This window comes from Thamnophis sirtalis, unplaced genomic scaffold (genome assembly GCF_051295495.1).
Source record: "Thamnophis sirtalis isolate CommonGarterSnake01/CBP01778 unplaced genomic scaffold, rThaSir2_p1.2 scaffold_11, whole genome shotgun sequence".
Lineage (NCBI taxonomy): Eukaryota > Metazoa > Chordata > Lepidosauria > Squamata > Natricidae > Thamnophis > Thamnophis sirtalis.
Window position 1 is genome coordinate 2,598,535 of NW_028261391.1, and position 19,225 is coordinate 2,617,759.

General features: G+C 49.1%; 1 protein-coding gene across 1 annotated transcript; it reads left to right on the forward strand.

The window, feature by feature from the left end:
• Window positions 1-1,997: 1,997 nt before the first annotated feature.
• On the forward strand, window positions 1,998-16,797 carry LOC106542379 (deoxyribodipyrimidine photo-lyase). The gene is made up of 9 exons (XM_087725038.1): window positions 1,998-2,317; window positions 3,652-3,797; window positions 4,285-4,467; window positions 6,454-6,612; window positions 8,558-8,756; window positions 10,622-10,774; window positions 12,160-12,281; window positions 15,739-15,898; window positions 16,312-16,797. Exons 1-9 carry the CDS (start codon window positions 2,017-2,019, stop codon window positions 16,464-16,466), a joined length of 1,578 nt encoding a protein of 525 aa, XP_087581164.1. The 5' UTR covers window positions 1,998-2,016; the 3' UTR covers window positions 16,467-16,797.
• Window positions 16,798-19,225: the final 2,428 nt, after the last annotated feature.

Sequence of the window (19,225 nt, forward strand, 5' to 3'; positions counted from 1 at the left end):
CCAGGCTGACTGGAGAATTCTGGGAGTTGAAGTCCACAAGTCTTAAAGTTGCCAAGTTTGAAGACTTCCCAGTTAGAGAATAAGACATAAGAATTCATAGTCAAAGAAGTTATAAAGTATAGAAAATGTATTCATAGTTAATTTAACCAATAGGGTTAAATAAATCAGGCCACTTTAGCTGACTGTGATCTGCAGTTCAGCGGTTCAAATCTCACCGGATCAAGGTCGACTCAGCCTTCCATCCTTCCGAGGTGGGTGAAATGAGGACCCGGACTGTGGGGGCAAGTTGCTGACTCAATTTGCTAAAACAATTTGTAAACCGCTTAGAGAGGGCTGAAAGCCCTATGAAGCGGTATATAAGTCTAATTAATAAAATAAACAAATTGTTACAATATTAGATACTTATAAGGTATTGGAAATGAAGCCAAGATGAGATTAAATAATGAACAAGGTTATCTATTTTGACGTTGGCACAAAATATTGGCATCCAGACCCAGCATTAACACGATGGAAAATGGATTGCTTATATTAAATAAAAGAAAAGGATAGGAAAAGCCTGCTTTAGGGCAAATTCCTCAGCTTTTTAAGTCTTCCCTGTTAGTTCTTGCAGCTGTGGTGTAAACAGAGCTGGAATTGCCCAATGGGACGGCTACCACACCCATCATCCCCCGCAGCAACATGATGGTCTGGCAGATACATCTGGAGAGACAGCCCGGAGGGAGGGTGGGTTTAAACAGCCTGCTTGGATTATGAAATGCTCTTTGTAGATCTAAAAAGGCCTTTATATATTAAAAAAAGGAACATCACAGACCAGAATCCTACACAAACAACACGCATACACAAACACACCAGCCAGTTAGGGGCATCGTGGGATAATCTATGGGGAAAGCCACTCTGGGATGTGTTTATATCTATGTGGGTTTGATTTGGGTTTATGCTTAATTCCTGGGATATTTAACAGACTGGAATTAGGCTGAGATTGGATTGTGAGACCTAAATTGCCATGCAAAGCTAAGACAGCCGGCCCTCGATTTATGACCACAGTTGGTCCTTGACTTACGACCACAATTGGAATCGGAATTCCTGTTTGCTAAGCAAGGCACTTGTGAAGCGAGTCGTGGTTGATTGTAGAGTCTTTTTTTTGCCACGTTGTTAAGTGAATCCCTGCAGTTGTTAAGTGAACCAGGCAGTCGTTAAGCAGATCCAGCTTCCCCCCCATTGACTTTGCTTGTCAGAAGCTGGCTGGAAGGTTCTCAAATACCGGCCGCCCTCCGCTTACGACTGTGCATCTAGTGACCGTTTGACGTTACAATGGCACTGAAAAAAAATGATTTAAGACCGTTTTTCACACTTACGACCATTGCAGAATCCCTGTAGTCGACGTCCTCAAAATTCAGGTGCTTGGCAACTGATTCATATTTATGACGGTCTCGGCATCCCGGGGTCACGTGATCCCTTTTGCGACCTTCGGACAAGCACAGTCAATGGGGAAGCTGGATTCACTTAACGACCGTGTTACTGGCTTAACAACTGCAGCGATTCACTTAACAACCTTGGCAAGAAAAGATGTAAAATGGGGCATAATTACCTTGACAAGTGTTTCACTTAGCAACGTAAATGTTTTTTGGGGGGCTCAATTGTGGTCGTAAGTCGAGGACTACCTAACCCCATGTCCAGTCTACCGCCTAGGGTGGTTGTTAACCAGAAAATGGAAAGAGGTGTGTGACATTTCTTAACTCTTCTGAACCTAACCAAGAAACCCACGTTTTGGAGAGAATATCCCCCAAATCGACATTCAATGGAACCTCCTCCCTCAGAAGCAGTCTACCTTTTTATAACTGTAGCTGGGCACCGATTCTGAAAAAACTTCGGGTCCTCCAGGGATCTAGCTGAAAGCCCAGCTAGATTTTGATCAAATCTAGAAAAAAATGGGTTTTTGTACGTGTCCATCAAACGGTCTCCGGCTGCTAAAGCTCCACCCCTTTTTTGTAGAGACCCATTTTTGAACTCGCAGCCATGTCTCCGAAGAAGAGGAAGCCTGGGCCAGCCACATCAACATCCGACAGCTCGGAAGGAGGCAGAAAACCGGACGACGCTGGCACAGAAGCCTTCGCTGCAAAGAAGAAGTTGAAACTGGATGATTCTCGAACCCAGAGCTTGGCCGAGTCGGTGAAGGAAGCCCGCCTGAGCGCGGGGGCGTCAGTCGCAGAGTTCCCGTACAACAAGAGGCGCGTCCGGTTGATCTCTCCGGCTCCCGATCTGAAAGAGGGCGCGCGGGGGATCTTGTACTGGATGTCCCGTGATCAGAGGGTTCAAGGTGAGATTGTAAATCCCGCTTGGTGTATATAATTTATTATCATTATCCTTTATTTATTTAACTATATCCTATATCATAACATTTCCCCCCCCCCGTAATAATTAAAACTTAGTTGTGTCTAATTTTGGTATTAAATATTATGGATGTTTAGCTAGAGGATTTAATGTTAATGGAGGATTTTTTTAAAATTTAATTTAATTTTATCAATTTCATATATACATTCACAATTATATGATCTCATAACTGTTATTAATAATATGTATTTATAACAATTTTTCCCTACTGTTGACAATATACTTGAAGATTGCTTTTTTAACATCCCATAGATCCATCTTATCTTACAACGGTCCTACTTCTTCTTCCCTCCCTCCCTCTTTCCTTCCCTTGTTTCTTCTCTCCTACTCCCCTTCCTTCCCTCCCTCCTTCCCCTTCCCTCCTTCTCTCCTTCCCTCCTTCCTTCCCTCCTTCCTTCCCTCCTTTCTTTTCTCCTTCTCTCCTTCCTTTCCCCCTTCCTTTCCTCCTTCCTTCCCCCCTTCCTTCTCTCCTACATTCCCTCCTTCCTTCCCTCCTTTCTTCTCTCCTTCTCTCCTTCCTTCCTTCCCTCCTTTCTTCTCTCCTTCTCTCCTTCTTTCCCTCCTTCCTTCCCTCCTTGCTTCCCTCCCTCCTTCCCTGTTAATGGAGGATTTTATAAATAAGTAAATGAAATGCCAGTAGGTGGTTATGTATTAAATCTTGATATATTTTATGATGAAGGACGTTTAAATAATCATAGTCAAATAAAAGTGGAGGTATGATGATGGTAATATAATAAATAGCCGAGTTAAGATATTAGAGTTAATATGAATTATATTTGATGACGGTGGAAGAGATGCACAAAAGCCTTTTGTAACCAACTGGTACACTTTCTACAGTATGTAAAGAAGGAGGATTTGTATGTTTGTTTTGTAAATAAAAAAATATTAAAAAAAATAAGAAGTAAATCCCGCTTGGTGAAAACTACTCAATGGGGATTGGTCCAGTTCCCGAGGGAAGGACAGGTCCCCACAACTGGATCAACCCCTTTCTTCCGTTAAACCTGTTTTCGGGGTTTAGCAGGATGGATTTTGAATCCCAAAGAGATCTCAGCAGAATTAGCACCCCTATCTCCTTGTTTCCCACCCTTAGAGTGGTGCGGTGGCCTGCTGAACAAAACTCCTCATTGGCAACGGGAAAGGCATCTGGCCACAAAACACACGGTTCCATTAAGTTGCCCACACTCCACCCCGCAAGGGATTATGGGGTCGCTGAAAGATAAATGATCCATGATGGTTCTCACCTGTGCGTCCTTCTTGCAGATAATTGGGCTTTCCTTTACGCCCAGCGCCTGGCGTTAAAACAGCGCCTCCCGCTGCATGTTTGCTTCTGCCTGGTGCCCAAATTCCTGGATGCCACCATCCGCCACTTCGGTTTTATGCTCAGAGGCCTGGAGGAAGTTGCTGAGGTACTGGCGCGGGATATGTGTGTGTGTTTGTGTGTGTTGTGTGTCATTGCGGGCGCAGGGAGGGTAAAAGCTTACTGTTACCCCCGCTCTGTGGATTCAGAGCAAGAGAATGGTATAGATAGTCCTCGTTTTACGACTACAGTGGAGCCCAAAATTTCCGCCGCTAAGCGAGACAGTTGATATGTGCATTTTGTCCCGTTTGACAATCTTTCTTGGCGCGGCTGTTAAGTGAATCACTACAATAGCCAAGTTACTAACAGGGTCAGATTCACTTAACGACTGCATGATTTACTTAACGACTGCAAAAGAGGTCGTAAAATGAGGCAAATTTCACTGGAGAATTATCTTCCGTAGCAATGGGAATTTTGGGCTCGACTGTAGGCTGTCATAATTTTGAATCGTTACAACAGTCAAACAAACAAGTTCTCCTTGCTGTGTTGCACAGGGTGTTGTATTGATGACAATCTGTTTTTTCCCCATTTTGCAGGAGTGTCAACTGCTCGACATCCCTTTCCACTTGCTGGTCGGTTTTGCAAAAGACACGCTGCCTCGCTTTGTGACCCAACACGTCATTGGCGGGGTAGTGACAGATTTCTCCCCGCTCCGTGTTCCCATGCAGTGGGTTCGAGACATCCAGGAACGGCTGCCGAGCGATGTGCCTCTTGCTCAGGTGCTGGGTTGGGGCTTCCTCCCAGAGGGGAGCAACGGAAACACCCCACCGTAAAGTGGGGTGTGCGGGTTCTCTAACAACACTTCGAGCTCTAAGCCCATAGCGCTTTATAAGCAGCATCCTGAACGATGGGAAACGAGTTTCCTATAACCTTCTTGGTTGTCCTCACTACTCTCTGTAGGGACTTTCTATCTGAGGCGCTGCTACTACCAAACCGAACAGAGAAGCAGTTTGTTAAAACGCTCTCAATCTTGCGCCTGTAAAAAGTGCTCAGGACAGAAGAAAAAAGATCTGTTCTCCTCATCCAACGCAGGAAATATAGATGCTGTCTTATATTAATTTATAATATAAAAATACAAAAGAAAATAATAGGAAAAATAGGAAAAGGGAAGGGAGAAGTGTAGAAAAGAAGGGAAAAAGAAAGAAAAGTAGAATACGACAGTAACATCAAACCTCATTTTTTTACTTTTCCATAATAGTATAACCTAGCCATTTCTAGAACGACTAATTAATCTAATCAGTAAAACCCAAAATCAAAGTTTCATTTATTCCCACCTCAAGAATAAAGTCCAGAAAGGGTTTCCAAGTAGAAATTTATCGTGGCACGACAAAACCGCGAAGCCCTTATCCGCGGAGACATAAGCGCATCGCTAAAGCCGCGACGTCATCACCGCGCCTCATCACCGCCGCGACAACAGCGCGGCAACAGAAGGGCGCTTTAAAACGGCGCCGCGGCAGAAAGCCGATTTCAATTAAGGTAAGGGTTAGGTTTAGGGTTAGGTTTAGGGTTAGGTTTAGGGTTAGGTTTAGGGTTAGGTTTAGGGTTAGGTTTAGGGTTAGGTTTAGGGTTAGGTTTAGGGTTAGGTTTAGGGTTAGGTTTAGGGTTAGGTTTAGGGTACTGAGTGCTTGGGAATGCGTGGATTTGCCCTCCGCGATTATGTCATCGCGGTAGGGTCGCGTTTTTCCTTAGCGCTTTGAACGGCGCGAATTAGTCTTCGTGCTTATGTCTCCGCGGATAAGGGCTTCGCGGATTTGTGGTGGAACTGAAATTGATAAGCACTTACATTCTTTTCTTTGATCCAAATATAGCTATCTTTGCTAATTCCATCAGCGTTCACAGCCATTCATCCATTATGGGGATCGAAATGTCCTTCCATTTTTGTGCATAAAGTACCGTATTTTTCGGAGTATAAGACACACCTTTTCCCCCTCAAAAAAGAGGCTGAAAATCTGGGTGCGTCTTATACACTGAATACAGCATTTTTTGCCTCCCAAACTCCTGCCCCCTTCACCAAAACAGCCATGCATAGTCTTTAGGAGGCTTTTAGAGTGCTCCTGGGGGCTGGGGGCAGAAATGAGCGAAAAACAGGCCGATTTTTGCTCAATTTGCCCTCCCCCAGCCCCCAGGAGCACTCTATAAGCCTGCTAAAGGCTATGCATGCCCTTTTTTTGACAAAAACGGGCCCATTTTCTCAAAAAACGGGCCGTTTTTTGCTCATTTTTTGGGGGGGGGGATGCCCCCCATAGGAGCACTCTACAAGCCTCCTAAAGGCTATTCATCCCCTTTTTTGGAAAAAAAAAAACGGACCCATTTTTGGGAGGTCTGCAGAGTACATTTGCCTCTTCAAAATCTTGGTGCGTCTTATACTCCAAAAAATACAGTAGACTTTTTCTTGCTGTCAACATATATAACATCAAAGTTCCCCCAAACACTTCCAAGTCTTTTTCCATTAAACCCCAAAAGAAAAGTTTATCTTAGAATATCTTTGTTAAAGATTTATATCCTGTATTGGTCCTGGGAAGTCGGGGTGGGGGAGGTTGGGGGGGGGTTGGGGGGGGAGGGTAGGGGGAGGGAGGTAAATATTTGTAAACGTTTTGTTTTCAAAATTTTCAATTTTTTAAAAAAAAGGATACCAAGGTTTTCCTACAATTTTCTTAATCCCTTGCCTTTTGACTGGCCGAGCTCCTCTTGTTTCCCATCCTCAGGTGGACGCCCACAATATTGTCCCGTGCTGGGTTGCCTCGGAGAAGCAGGAATACGGGGCGAGGACAATTCGGCGAAAGATCCATGACCAACTCCCCAAGTTCCTGACCGAATTTCCCCCTGTTGTGAAGCACCCTTTCCCCGCTGGACTTCCGGCAGAGGTGATGGGAATGACAGAATCTGGGGAGGGAGTCAAAAGAGGAACCAGCCTAGAGTCCCTATGTAGCCACAAGCAAACTTAAGTCCAAGTCCTTTTGAGTTCCATTGATCCAATCTAATGCCAACTACAGACAGACCTCGAGCAGAGGTGGGTTTCGGCCCGGATCAGGCGAAACGGTAGTGCCAGCGGTGGGAGGCTCCGCCCACCTGCCTGTGTGCTTCTGTGCATGCGCAGAAGTGTTGCGTGTGAGCGTGCACATCCAGGTAGTTAAAAAAAAAAGATGGAAACCCACCACTGACCTCAAGTTACGAATGGAATGGAACCTGCCCGTTGGAGTCGTAACCTGAGAATTTGTGGGAATGAATCTCGTACCTTTAAAGAGATCACTCCCTCCTTTCGCCCGTGCATTCGATAATTGGATGTAATTTAATTTAATTTAATTTTAATGGATTTGTATGCCGCCCAATCCCGGAGCACTCCGGGCGGCTTACATAAAAACAGTTTAAAAAAGAAAATATTAAAAGAATTAAAATATAAGACAGAACGAATTTAAAAAGGACACAACATGCACTCAATCTTAGGTTCCACCACAAAACCGCGGTCGACTAAAGCGCGCTCGACGAAACCGCGTACCTGAAGTCATCACAGCGTGACGAAAAAAGCACGCTGTGAGCGGTAAAGCTAAAATTAACGCGTAAACCTAAACCTAACCCCCCCCAAACCTAACCCTAAACCTAACCCTTAACCTAACCCTAAACCTAACTCTTAACCTAACACTAAACCTAACGCTAACCCTTAACCTAACCCTAAACCTAGCCCCAGGCCTGCCGGAACAGCCAGGTCTTAACAGACGTTCGGAAGGCCGATAGAGTGGGGAGGGTCCGGATTTCAGGGGGTAGATCGTTTCAGAGGGCCGGGGCAGCTACAGAGAAGGCCCTCCCTTGGGGGGTGGCCAGCCAGCATTGCCCGGTTGACGGCACCCGGAGAAGGCCCACCCTGTGAGATCTTATCGGCCGTTGGGAGGTATGTGGCAGGAGGCGGTCTCGCAGATATCCGGGTCCTAGGCCATGTAGGGCTTTAAAGGTAATAACCAGCACCTTGAAGCGTGTTTGGAGACCAATAGGGAGCCAGTGCAGCTCACGGAGGATAGGTGTAACATAGGTGTATCTAGGTACACCCAATATCGCTCGCGCGGCTGCATTCTGGACCAATTGTAGTCTCCGAATGTAAAGGATGTAAAGCTTGTTAAGTGCATATGAGGTATTTGACGGTGGGGAAGGCCACGGAGGGCCTACCGAGGGGCGGGTGAGGCGTCGTGATGGCCAAACGGGGCTTCTGAGGGGTAGGTGCGCTCTTCGGAATCTCCATTTCGGCCAGCAAGCTGCCGGGAAGGCCTCCGGACTGTCAAACAGGACTTCTGAGGGGCAGATACGGCTCTCACAAGCTCCATTTTGGCCGGCAACATTCAGGACGAATGTTGGAGAACCTCTATGGTGGTCCGTAGGGGCAAACAACTGCGATGGTGCTGCAAAATTCGTCGTTTCTGGCCTGTAATAGTTGAGAAGATTCCTGCGCATAGGCTTTCAGCAATAGATTAGTTTAATTCAGTGTTTCTCAACCTTGGCAACTTGAAGATGTCTGGACTTCAACTCCCAGAATTCCCCAGCCAGCAAATGCGTAGTGCCTGTAGAAAGCCCCTACAGAGAGTGGTGAGGACAGTGGAGATGATTATAAGAAGCATTCGCTGGCTGGGGAATTCTGGGAGTTGAAGTCCGGACATCTTCAAGTTGCTAAGGTTGAGAAACACTGGTTTAATTGAACCTCCTTGTGTCGATCTGGTCTTTAGATCCCCGCAGGAGCATTAGAGAGACACTCAGATTTCCCCCCACTTCGTGTTCTTTTTCCTTCTTGTCACCGGCGTCTCTGCCCTGCTTGAAATCTTGCAGCCCATCAACTGGGAGGCCTGCTACTCCAGCTTGGAAGTGGATCGCTCTGTGAAGGAGGTGGAGTGGGCCACGCCAGGATCCGCCTCTGGCTTGAAGGTGCTGGAAGAGTTTGTGAAGGACAGGCTGAAGTCCTTCGGCTCGGACCGAAACAACCCCAACCGGCCAGCCCTGAGCAACCTCTCGCCCTGGTTCCACTTTGGTGAGTATAGGCAGTTCTCGACGTACGACCGTTTTGTTTAGGGACCATCCACAGTTACGACAGGACTGGAAAATGTGACGGTGACCACCTTTGTAGCGTCCTCAGAATCGTGGGATCAGAATTCGGACACTTAGCAATTGGCTCGTATTTACGACCGTTGCATTGTCCCATGGTTGTGTGATCCCCTTTGGTGACCTTTTGACAAGCAAAGTCAATGGGGTTCAGTTAACCCCTGGGTTACTAACACTGCAGCTGCGGTGATTCACTTAACAACTGGGGCAAGAAAGGTGGTAAAATGGGGCAAAGCTCACTTAATAAATGTCTCGCTTAACAACAGAAACGTTGGGCTCGATTGTGGCCGTGCGTTGCATGCTCGGAGAGGAATTGGAGCCTTTGGGAAGCCCAGCTGGCGCATCGGTGCAGCCCGTACATTGATTGGGGGGCTAGGGGGAGAGAATTTGAACCCAGAGCTAGAAGTCTACCCCAATCTGATGTTCTGTAGATATGTTTTTGAATTTGAATTTGAATTTAATAACATTTATATGCCGCCAAATCCCGTAGGACTCCGGGCGGCTTACAATACAGAATAAAATCAAAATAAAAATATAAAGAAAAGAAAAGATAGTTTTAAAAACCACACATCATACACTCAGTTCTAGATGGGGATGGACCGTATTTTGGGGTCAACAGCCCCAGGCCTGCCGGAACAGCCAGGTTTTAATGGCTTTTCGGAAGGCCAAGAGAGTGGGAAGGGTCCGGATAGCAATAGCAATAGCAATAGCAGTTAGACTTATATACCGCTTCATAGGGCTTTCAGCCCTCTCTAAGCGGTTTACAAAGTCAGCATATTGCCCCCAACAACAATCCAGGTCCTCATTTTACCCACCTCGGAAGGATGGAAGGCTGAGTCAACCCTGAACTGGTGAGATTTGAACAGCCGAACTGCAGAACTGCAGTCAGCTGAAGTAGCCTGCAGTGCTGCATTTAACCACTGCGCCACCTCAGTTCCTAAGATCTCTGTGGGGAGATCGTTCCACAGGGCCGGGGCAGCTACAGAGAAAGACCTCCCCCAAGTAGTCGCCAACCGACATTGCCCGGTCGACGGCACCCGGAGGAGGCCCAGCCTGTGAGCTCTTATGGGTCGTTGGGAGGTATGTGGCAGGAGGCGGTCCCGCAGATATCCGGGTCCTAGACCATGTAGGGCTTTAAAGGTGATAACCAGCACCTTGAAGCGTGTTCGGAGACCGATAGGGAGCCAGTGCAGCTCGCGGAGGATGGGTGTAACATGGGTGTATCTAGGTACACCCGATATCGCTCGCGCAGCCGCATTCTGGACCAACTGTAGTCTCCGAACACTCTTCAAGGGCAGCCCCATGTAAAGCGGATTGCAGTAATAAGATTGCATTTCCCAGAATCAACAAGCCAACAAGCCAGTTTGCTAAAATGAGCTTGGGCAGTGTGTTCGGGCATGTTGTGGGAATGTGGTAGTCCTCAACAATTCGCTTAATAACCGTTTGAAGTTACCATGACACCATTAATGGTCAGGACTTATGACCGTTCCCTGCACTTATGAATTTAATAATAAATAAATGATAGCCCAGAGGCTGGTAACCTTAGTGTGCAGAGGGGGGGGAGTGTCCTACCGGTTTGGACCGGTTTGGCTGAACCGGTTGTAGTTTGGCGGCCTAGGTTGCTGGAACCAGCCGCCATCTTGGTTTTTGCTTCTGCACACGCGCAGAGGGATATTTATTGTTCTGCGCATGCGCGCACAGCGCGTCTTAACGAGTGAACTGGCAGCGGAGACTTCTGGAACCCACCCCTGCCTTAGTGGGTAGATGGATGACCTCTGATTTCATCCCTCATAGGTCAGGTGGCTGTGCAACGAGCCATTTTGGAGGTGCGTAAACATCGCGCCAGGTACAAAGAGTCCGTGGAAGGTTTCATCGAGGAGGCCGTGGTGCGTCGGGAGCTGGCGGACAACTTCTGTTTCTACAACCCCAACTACGACAAGGTGGAAGGTAATGGAGCCCTCCGTCTTCCTGCAGTTATATTCCTTTTTAGAATCTTTGGCCTGCCACACTCTTCTTTCATTATGCTGTTTCATTAGTGTAGTAGTTGGGAGGAGGGAATAGTAAGGAGTAGAATTGTGGAATGCGTTGTTGTCATTCCTTTCTAGAAGCCCAAGGTCATCTTTCGTCTCCGCACCTCTGCACCTGACCGGAACCAGCTGGGTGGAGATGCCAGCATGGCCGAAGAAGATTAGACCATGTGATGGATTTATGAGTGTGGGGAATAAGATCATGAACTTTCAACTGGGTGGAATCCCAGGAAGCTTTTAGATTTGGGGTTCCACAGTTTGTTGCCAACATGTCTGACTTATTAAATTGGAACTTTAAGGATAGTTTTGCCTTGGACTCTGATTTAATTCTGCATGATATTTGGAACACTTGACACTTGGGCCCATACGACACACGTAGACTCAAGGACCTAACCGAAGGTCAGGTTTGCAGGTCAGCTGCATCCTTAAACCTGTGCTGGTTGTGTGAATGCAGCCCCTGTCTCAGGTGTGAATAACTGGACTCAGGCGTGTAGAGTTCAAACTAGCTACTTTATTGTTTTCTGCCTATAATACAGGAATCTTCCCAGACGGGCAGTTTTTACGTGGGGAAAACTAGATAAGGCTCGAAGACTTTTGGGATGTATGCATATGCACGTGGGATCTTGCTCCCTTGTGTTTATGTAGTGAGTCCTGGCTAATTTCCCGTTCGACCCTCTCCTTCCAACTGGGTGTTCTGAGCCAGCTCCCCAAACACAACAAACCCTCTAAAGTTAACTCAAAGATTCCTTTAATTAGGAGCGCCAGCAAAAAGTTGCTCTTACTGCAGGCTAAGAAGTCCGTCCGTCCGGGAGATGAATAGTTGTCTGTCCCATCTATTCATCTCCGCCCCCTGCCTTTTTTTATCCCGAGCTAGGGTGGGGCTTCGCTAGCAGCAGTGGCTCTTCCTTCCCAAGGACCGGCCCCTAGATTTCCACTGCTCTCCTCTCCTCTGCCTTTTGCACATTTGCACATCAGGCACGGGACCCAGCTGTTCCTCCTCTTCCTCATCAGCCCCTTCCAGACGTGGGGGCTGTTGACTCTCCATCTGAGGGCTGACGGACGGTCCAGGCTCCGCCTCTCTCTCTCTCTCTCTCTCTCTCTCGCTCTCTCTCTCTCCCTCCCTCTCTTTCTCTCTCTTTCTCTCTCTCTGCCAGCTCCATTCCCTCTTCCCCCTCGACGCTCCCAGGTTGCCCCGATGCTGATCCCGAATCCCAGATTCGGCTGCTGGAGGGGCTGGCAGCTGACAGGTCACAACACTGGGACGGTTGCTCTCCAGCGTCCTGACAGATGTGTATTCTTCCAAAGGTGCTTACGACTGGGCCAAGACCACACTGAAGCTCCATGCCAAGGACAAGAGGCCTTACTTGTACACACTGGAGCAGTTAGAAGAAGGGAAGACCCACGACCCCCTGTGGAACGCTGCGCAGGTAGGCCGAAGTCAAGCGGAAACATGGTTAGCACATATCCTGGTTAATTGCATATGACTAGGGTTTTTGTGACCTTCTTCAACTGCATAGCAATAGCAATAGCAGTTAGACTTATATACCGCTTCCTAGGGCTTTCAGCCCTCTCTAAGCGGTTTACAGAGTCAGCATATCGCCCCCAACAACAATCCGGGTCCTCATTTCACCCACCTCGGAAGGATGGAAGGCTGAGTCAACCCTGAGCCGGTGAGATTTGAACAGCCGAACTGCAGAACTGCAGTCAGCTGAAGTAGCCTGCAGTGCTGCATTTAACCACTGCGCCACCTCGGCTCTTAACTGCATGCGTGGAGGCCATGCCACAGTTGAGCCCCAGATTTCTATCGCTAAGGGAGGCAGTTGCTAAGGGAGCTTTGGCCCGTTTTACAAACTTTCTTGCCCTGGTTCTTAAGTGAATCGCTGCCGTTGTTAAGTCAGTCGCCCAGTTGTTAAGCGAATCGGGCTTCTCCGTTGACTTGGCTTGTCAGAAGGTCGCCAAAGCGGATCCCGTGATGCCCCCCCCCGCCCCAAGGGACACCCGCGACCGTCATAAATACAAGCCAGTTGCCAAGAAGCTGAATTTTGATGGCGCAACGGCACGGATATGTCGCGACGATTGCAAGGGTGAAGAACGGTCGAAAGTCACTTTTTCAGAACTGCTTAGCGACAGTCAGAATGTCCTGTCCTCTTTGGAGAATAATTTAAACCCTGATGGGGGGTTATGGGGCTGCATCATTGGGCTTTTCAAACCAGGATCGGTGGGCGTTTATCAGGAAGGATCGGAAGACAGCCTGAAACAGGGGTGTTCAGACACAAGGCCTGCAGGCCGCATCCAGCCCACAGGTGTGCTTAGAACTGGCCTGCAGGGCTGTCCTGGAAACAGTGTGCGGCCCTCCCGAGCTCCATTTTCGCTGGCAGAGGGTTGCGGGAGGCCATCCCAACCTAAAACGGAGTCCGGGAGCCTGCTTTCGCTGGCAGAGGGTTGCGGGAGGCCATCCCAGCCTAAAACGGAGCTCGGGAACCTGCCTTTGCTGGCAGAGGGTTGCGGGAGGCCATCCCAGCCTAAAACGGAGCTCGGGAGCCTGCTTTCGCTGGTAGAGGGTTGCGGGAGGCCATCCTAGCCTAAAACGGAGCTCGGGAGCCTGCTTTCGCTGGTAGAGGGTTGCGGGAGGCCATCCCAGTCTGAAACGGAGCTCGGGAGCCTGCTTTCACTGGCAGAGGGTTGCGGGAGGCCATCCTAGCCTAAAATGGAGCTCGGGAGCCTGCTTTCGCTGGCAGAGGGTTGCGGGAGGCCATCCTAGCCTAAAACGGAGCTCGGGAGCCTGCTTTCACTGGTAGAGGGTTGCGGGAGGCCATCCTAGCCTAAAACGGAGGTCGGGAGCCTGCTTTCGCTGGCAGAGGGTTGCGGGAGGCCATCCCAGTCTGAAACGGAGCTCGGGAGCCTGCTTTCACTGGCAGAGGGTTGCGGGAGGCCATCCTAGCCTAAAACGGAGCTCGGGAGCCTGCTTTCGCTGGCAGAGGGTTGCGGGAGGCCATCCTAGCCTAAAACGGAGCTCGGGAGCCTGCTTTCACTGGTAGAGGGTTGCGGGAGGCCATCCTAGCCTAAAACGGAGCTCGGGAGCCTGCTTTCGCTGGTAGAGGGTTGCGGGAGGCCATCCCAGTCTGAAACGGAGCTCGGGAGCCTGCTTTCACTGGCAGAGGGTTGCGGGAGGCCATCCTAGCCTAAAATGGAGCTCGGGAGCCTGCTTTCGCTGGCAGAGGGTTGCGGGAGGCCATCCCAGCCTAAAACGGAGCCCGGGAGCCTGCTTTTGCTGGCAGAGGGTTGCGGGAGGCGATCCTAGCTTAAAACGGAGCTCGGGAGCCTACTTTCACTGGGAGAGGGTTGCGGGAGGCCATCCCAGCCTAAAACGGAGCCCGGGAGCCTGCTTTTGCTGGCAGAGGGTTGCGGGAGGCGATCCTAGCTTAAAACGGAGCTCGGGAGCCTGCTTTCCCTGGGAGAGGGTTGCGGGAGGCCATCCCAGCCTAAAACGGAGCTCGGGAGCCTGCTTTCGCTGGCAGAGGGTTGCGGGAGGCCATCCCAGTCTGAAACGGAGCTCGGGAGCCTGCTTTCACTGGCAGAGGGTTGCGGGAGGCCATCCTAGCCTAAAAAGGAGCTCGGGAGCCTGCTTTCGCTGGCAGAGGGTTGCGGGAGGCCATCCTAGCCTAAAACGGAGCTCGGGAGCCTGCTTTCACTGGTAGAGGGTTGCGGGAGGCCATCCCAGCCTAAAACGGAGCTCGGGAGCCTGCTTTCGCTGGTAGAGGGTTGCGGGAGGCCATCCCAGTCTGAAACGGAGCTCGGGAGCCTGCTTTCGCTGGTAGAGGGTTGCGGGAGGCCATCCCAGTCTGAAACGGAGCTCGGGAGCCTGCTTTCACTGGCAGAGGGTTGCGGGAGGCCATCCTAGCCTAAAATGGAGCTCGGGAGCCTGCTTTCGCTGGCAGAGGGTTGCGGGAGGCCATCCTAGCCTAAAACGGAGCTCGGGAGCCTGCTTTCACTGGTAGAGGGTTGCGGGAGGCCATCCTAGCCTAAAACGGAGGTCGGGAGCCTGCTTTCGCTGGCAGAGGGTTGCGGGAGGCCATCCCAGTCTGAAACGGAGCTCGGGAGCCTGCTTTCACTGGCAGAGGGTTGCGGGAGGCCATCCTAGCCTAAAACGGAGCTCGGGAGCCTGCTTTCACTGGTAGAGGGTTGCGGGAGGCCATCCTAGCCTAAAACGGAGCTCGGGAGCCTGCTTTCACTGGCAGAGGGTTGCGGGAGGCCATCCCAGTCTGAAACGGAGGTCGGGAGCCTGCTTTCGCTGGCAGAGGGTTGCGGGAGGCCATCCTAGCCTAAAACGGAGCTCGGGAGCCTGCTTTCACTGGTAGAGGGTTGCGGGAGGCCATCCTAGCCTAAAACGGAGCTCGGGAGCCTGCTTTCACTGGCAGAGGGTTGCGGGAGGCCATCCCAGTCTGAAACGGAGGTCGGGATCCTGCTTTCGCTGGCAGAGGGTTGCGGGAGGCCATCCCAGTCTGAAACGGAGCTCGGGAGCCTGCTTTCTCTGGCAGAGGGTTGCGGGAGGCCATCCCAGCCTAAAACGGAGCCCGGGAGCCTGCTTTCTCTGGCAGAGGGTTGCGGGAGGCCATCCCAGCCTAAAACGGAGTTCAGGAGCCTGCTTTCGCTGGCAGACGGTTGCGGGAGGCCATCCCAGCCTAAAACGGAGCTCGGGAGCCCGCTTTCTCTGGCAGAGGTCAAACACAACCCTGATGTGGCCCTCAATGAAATCGACACTCCTGGTGTAGAAGATCTTGAAGGTCCCTTCCACGCCAAGGATGCTGGGGTTTCCCGAGTGACCCCAGCTTTCTCCATGGAGATGTGAAGTTCATCAGTCCTTCCTCCTCCATTCCATCTCAGCTCCAGATGGTCCACGAAGGGAAGATGCACGGATTCCTGCGGATGTACTGGGCCAAGAAGATCCTGGAGTGGACCAGGTCACCCGAGGAGGCCCTGCAGTTTAGCATCTACCTGAATGACCGCTATGAATTGGACGGCCGAGACCCCAACGGCTATGTCGGTGAGTAACGGAGAAATGTGGGACGCGGTGGCTAAGACGCTGAGCTTGTCGATCAGAAAGGTCGGCAGTTCAGCGGTTCGAATCCCGAGTGCCGCGTAACGGAGGGAGCTCCCGTGACTTGTCCCAGCTTCTGGCCAACCTAGCTGTTCGAAAGCAGGTTAAAAATGCAAGTAGAAAAATAGGAACCACCTTTAGTGGGAAGGGAGGGCGTTGAGTCATGCCAGCCACATGACCATGGAGACGTCTTCGGACAGCGCTGGCTCTTCGGCTTTGAAACGGAGATGAGCACCATCCCTTAAGAGTCGGGAACGACTAGCACAAATGTTAGATTAGATTATAGATTAAATTAGATTGGGTTGGGATTGGATTAAATTAGACACCTTATTTGAACAAGTCTTCTTGGTCCCTGCTAGGCTGTATGTGGTCCATCTGTGGGATCCACGATCAAGGATGGGCTGAGCGGGCCGTCTTTGGCAAGATCCGCTACATGAATTATGCCGGTTGCAAGAGGAAGTTCGATGTCGCCCAGTTCGAGCACAAATACAGTCCTCGACGCTTCACCCAGTAGCCGCGGCGGAAGCCCCCCCCCCTGCCATCCCCGGTGGACACGTGCTTCTCCCCTTCTAGAGGACAAGAAGAAGAAAGACACTCTCTGTGACGGAACAAAAGCAAGTTTGGTCTACTGATTGAGACACCAGGCTAGAAACCAGGAGAGGGTGAGATCTAGTTCCCTTTGACATGAAAGCCGGATGGGTGACTGGGCCAATCACCGGGAGATGGTGAGTTCTAGATTTTCAGACAATCACCAGGAGACAGTGAGTTCTAGATTTTCAGGCAATCACCGGGAGACAGTGAGTTCTAGATTTTCAGACAATCACCAGGAGACAGTGAGTTCTAGATTTTCGGACAATCACCAAGAGACAGTGAGTTCTAGACTTTTGGCCAATCACTGGGAGATGGTGAGTTCTAGATTTTCAGACAATCACCAGGAGACAGTGAGTTCTAGATTTTCGGCCAATCACTGGGAGAAAGTGAGTTCTAGATTTTCAGACAATCACCAGGAGACAGTGAGTTCTAGATTTTCAGACAATCACTGGGAGACAGTGAGTTCTAGATTTCCAGACAATCACCAGGAGACTGAGTTCTAGATTTTCAGCCAATCACCGGGAGACGGTGAGTTCTAGATTTTCAGAAAATCACCAGGAGACAGTGAGTTCTAGATTTTCGGCCTATCACTGAGAGATGGTGAGTTCGAGTTCCACCTTAGGCATGAAAGATTGTGAGATCAGAGAGCACCAGGGACTCCACAGTCCTCCTCTTCTTACTCCTCTCCACAAACTCCTAACACTGATGATGTTACCTAGATTGGTAATAAAACGTCTGCAAGCAAACAACTGAGCTCAGAGAGCGCCAAGGACCCCACAGCCCCCACTCTTCTTCTTCCTCTCCCTCCCTCTCTCCCTGCATACTCCACCCCCTCCTAGTTCTGATGACGTTAGCTAGTTGGGTCATGAAGCGCCTGCAAGAAAACCACCCACCATCAAGGACTCCACGGTTCAATCCTGAGCTACAAATATTCTTTTCTATCCATTTACTGGATATAATCTTTCTTGGGGAAACTGCTCCATCAACAGGGGGTGCGAGGCAGAGAAGAAATGACCGAATATACGTAGCCCTCGACTTACGACCACAGTTGAGCCCAGAATTTATGTTGCTAAGCCAAAAAATTTGCTAAATGAATTTTGTCCCATTTTACAACTTTTCTCGCCACGTTTGTTAAGTGAATCACTACAGCAGTTAAATTAGTAACACGGTTGTTAAATGAATGTGGCTTCCCCATTGACTTGGTCGGGAGGTCGCAAAAGAGGATCACGTGACACTGCGACCGTCATAAATATGAACCAGTTGCCAAGCGCCTGAATTTTGATCCTATGACCACGGAGATGCCACGATGGTCACCAGTGGTGGAAACGGTGGTCGGTCACTTTTTACAGTGCTGTTGTAACTTCAAGCTGTCACTAAACAACTGTTGCAAATCGAGGACTACCTGTAATAATTTTTTTGGGGGGGGCCTAGTACAGTTACTATCCCATACAGCATTTTCCGCGAATTTATTGTATTGTTTTAAATAAAATATTTCAGTTGTGAAACACTCCACCAAGCATAAACATACCAGAGACAAAGGCTGCTTATTATTATTATTATTATTATTATTATTATTGTACAATTGTATCACAGCGGCCAGTTGTTTCGCCGGATTTGGCATTGGTTACTAGTCGGGCCTCACCCAGGGGCCTAGGACGTCGTAACGTATTTTTGTAATATGCGTGCAGATCTAAGCAGTGCGGCTTTTTGCATTTGACTGATGGGGATTTTGTCAATTTTTAACTGTTTTAAATGTAATTCCAGTGCTTTTGGAATAGCACCCAGTGTGCCAATTACCACTGGAATTACCACTGCTGGTTTGTGCCACAGTCGTTGAATTTCGATTTTTAAGTCCTGGTATCTTGCGATTTTTTCATGTCCCTTCTCGGCGACCCTGCTATCACCTGGTATTGCGATGTCTATGATTGTGACCTTATTTTTCTCAACCAGTGTGATGTCTGGTGTATTATGCGCCAGCATTTTGTCCGTTTGTATACGGAAATCCCACAAGATCTTGACCTTGACAGTTACCATCCCGTACAGCATTTTCCGCGAATTGATTGTATTGTTTTAAATAAAATATTTCAGTGGTGAAACACTCCACCAAGCATAAACAGAGACAAAGACTGCTTATTATTATTATTATTGTTGTTGTTGTTTTATCACAGGTGACATTTCCATGGTTACACTTGTCTGGAATAATGGATGGATTTCCAGGTTCAATTAGTGTGTTCTTTTTTCTTTTTTTTACAAAGAACATTTTAGTCAACACAGATAAGAAACTGATTTTTGTGTGTTTTTTTTGCCAAACGGGTATTACAATCAACAGCTCCAGCCATTCTGAGCACCGTTGAAGCATCCGAAATCCCTCTTTGGTGCATCATTTTTTGGTACTTCCTGGTATTTCCAAAGTGAACCCTTGCTGGTTTTTGCAAAACGGAATCAGTGCTTTTAGAAAATTAGCTTTTGCTAGCAAAAGATAAACGTTCTGGAGTCTGCTCTCCAAAATCTTCAAAGATTTGCTTGAAGCAACACAGTGGAAGCAACCGGCTCAACAAAGAAAAATAACACCGTGTGCATTTGTGATCCCCCCCAAATTGCGTTAAATAGAGGTGTGTTGGGAGCCAGGTTTTTTAAAGGAGATGGACAGGGTCAGTGTAAATTTAAATATACTTAATATAA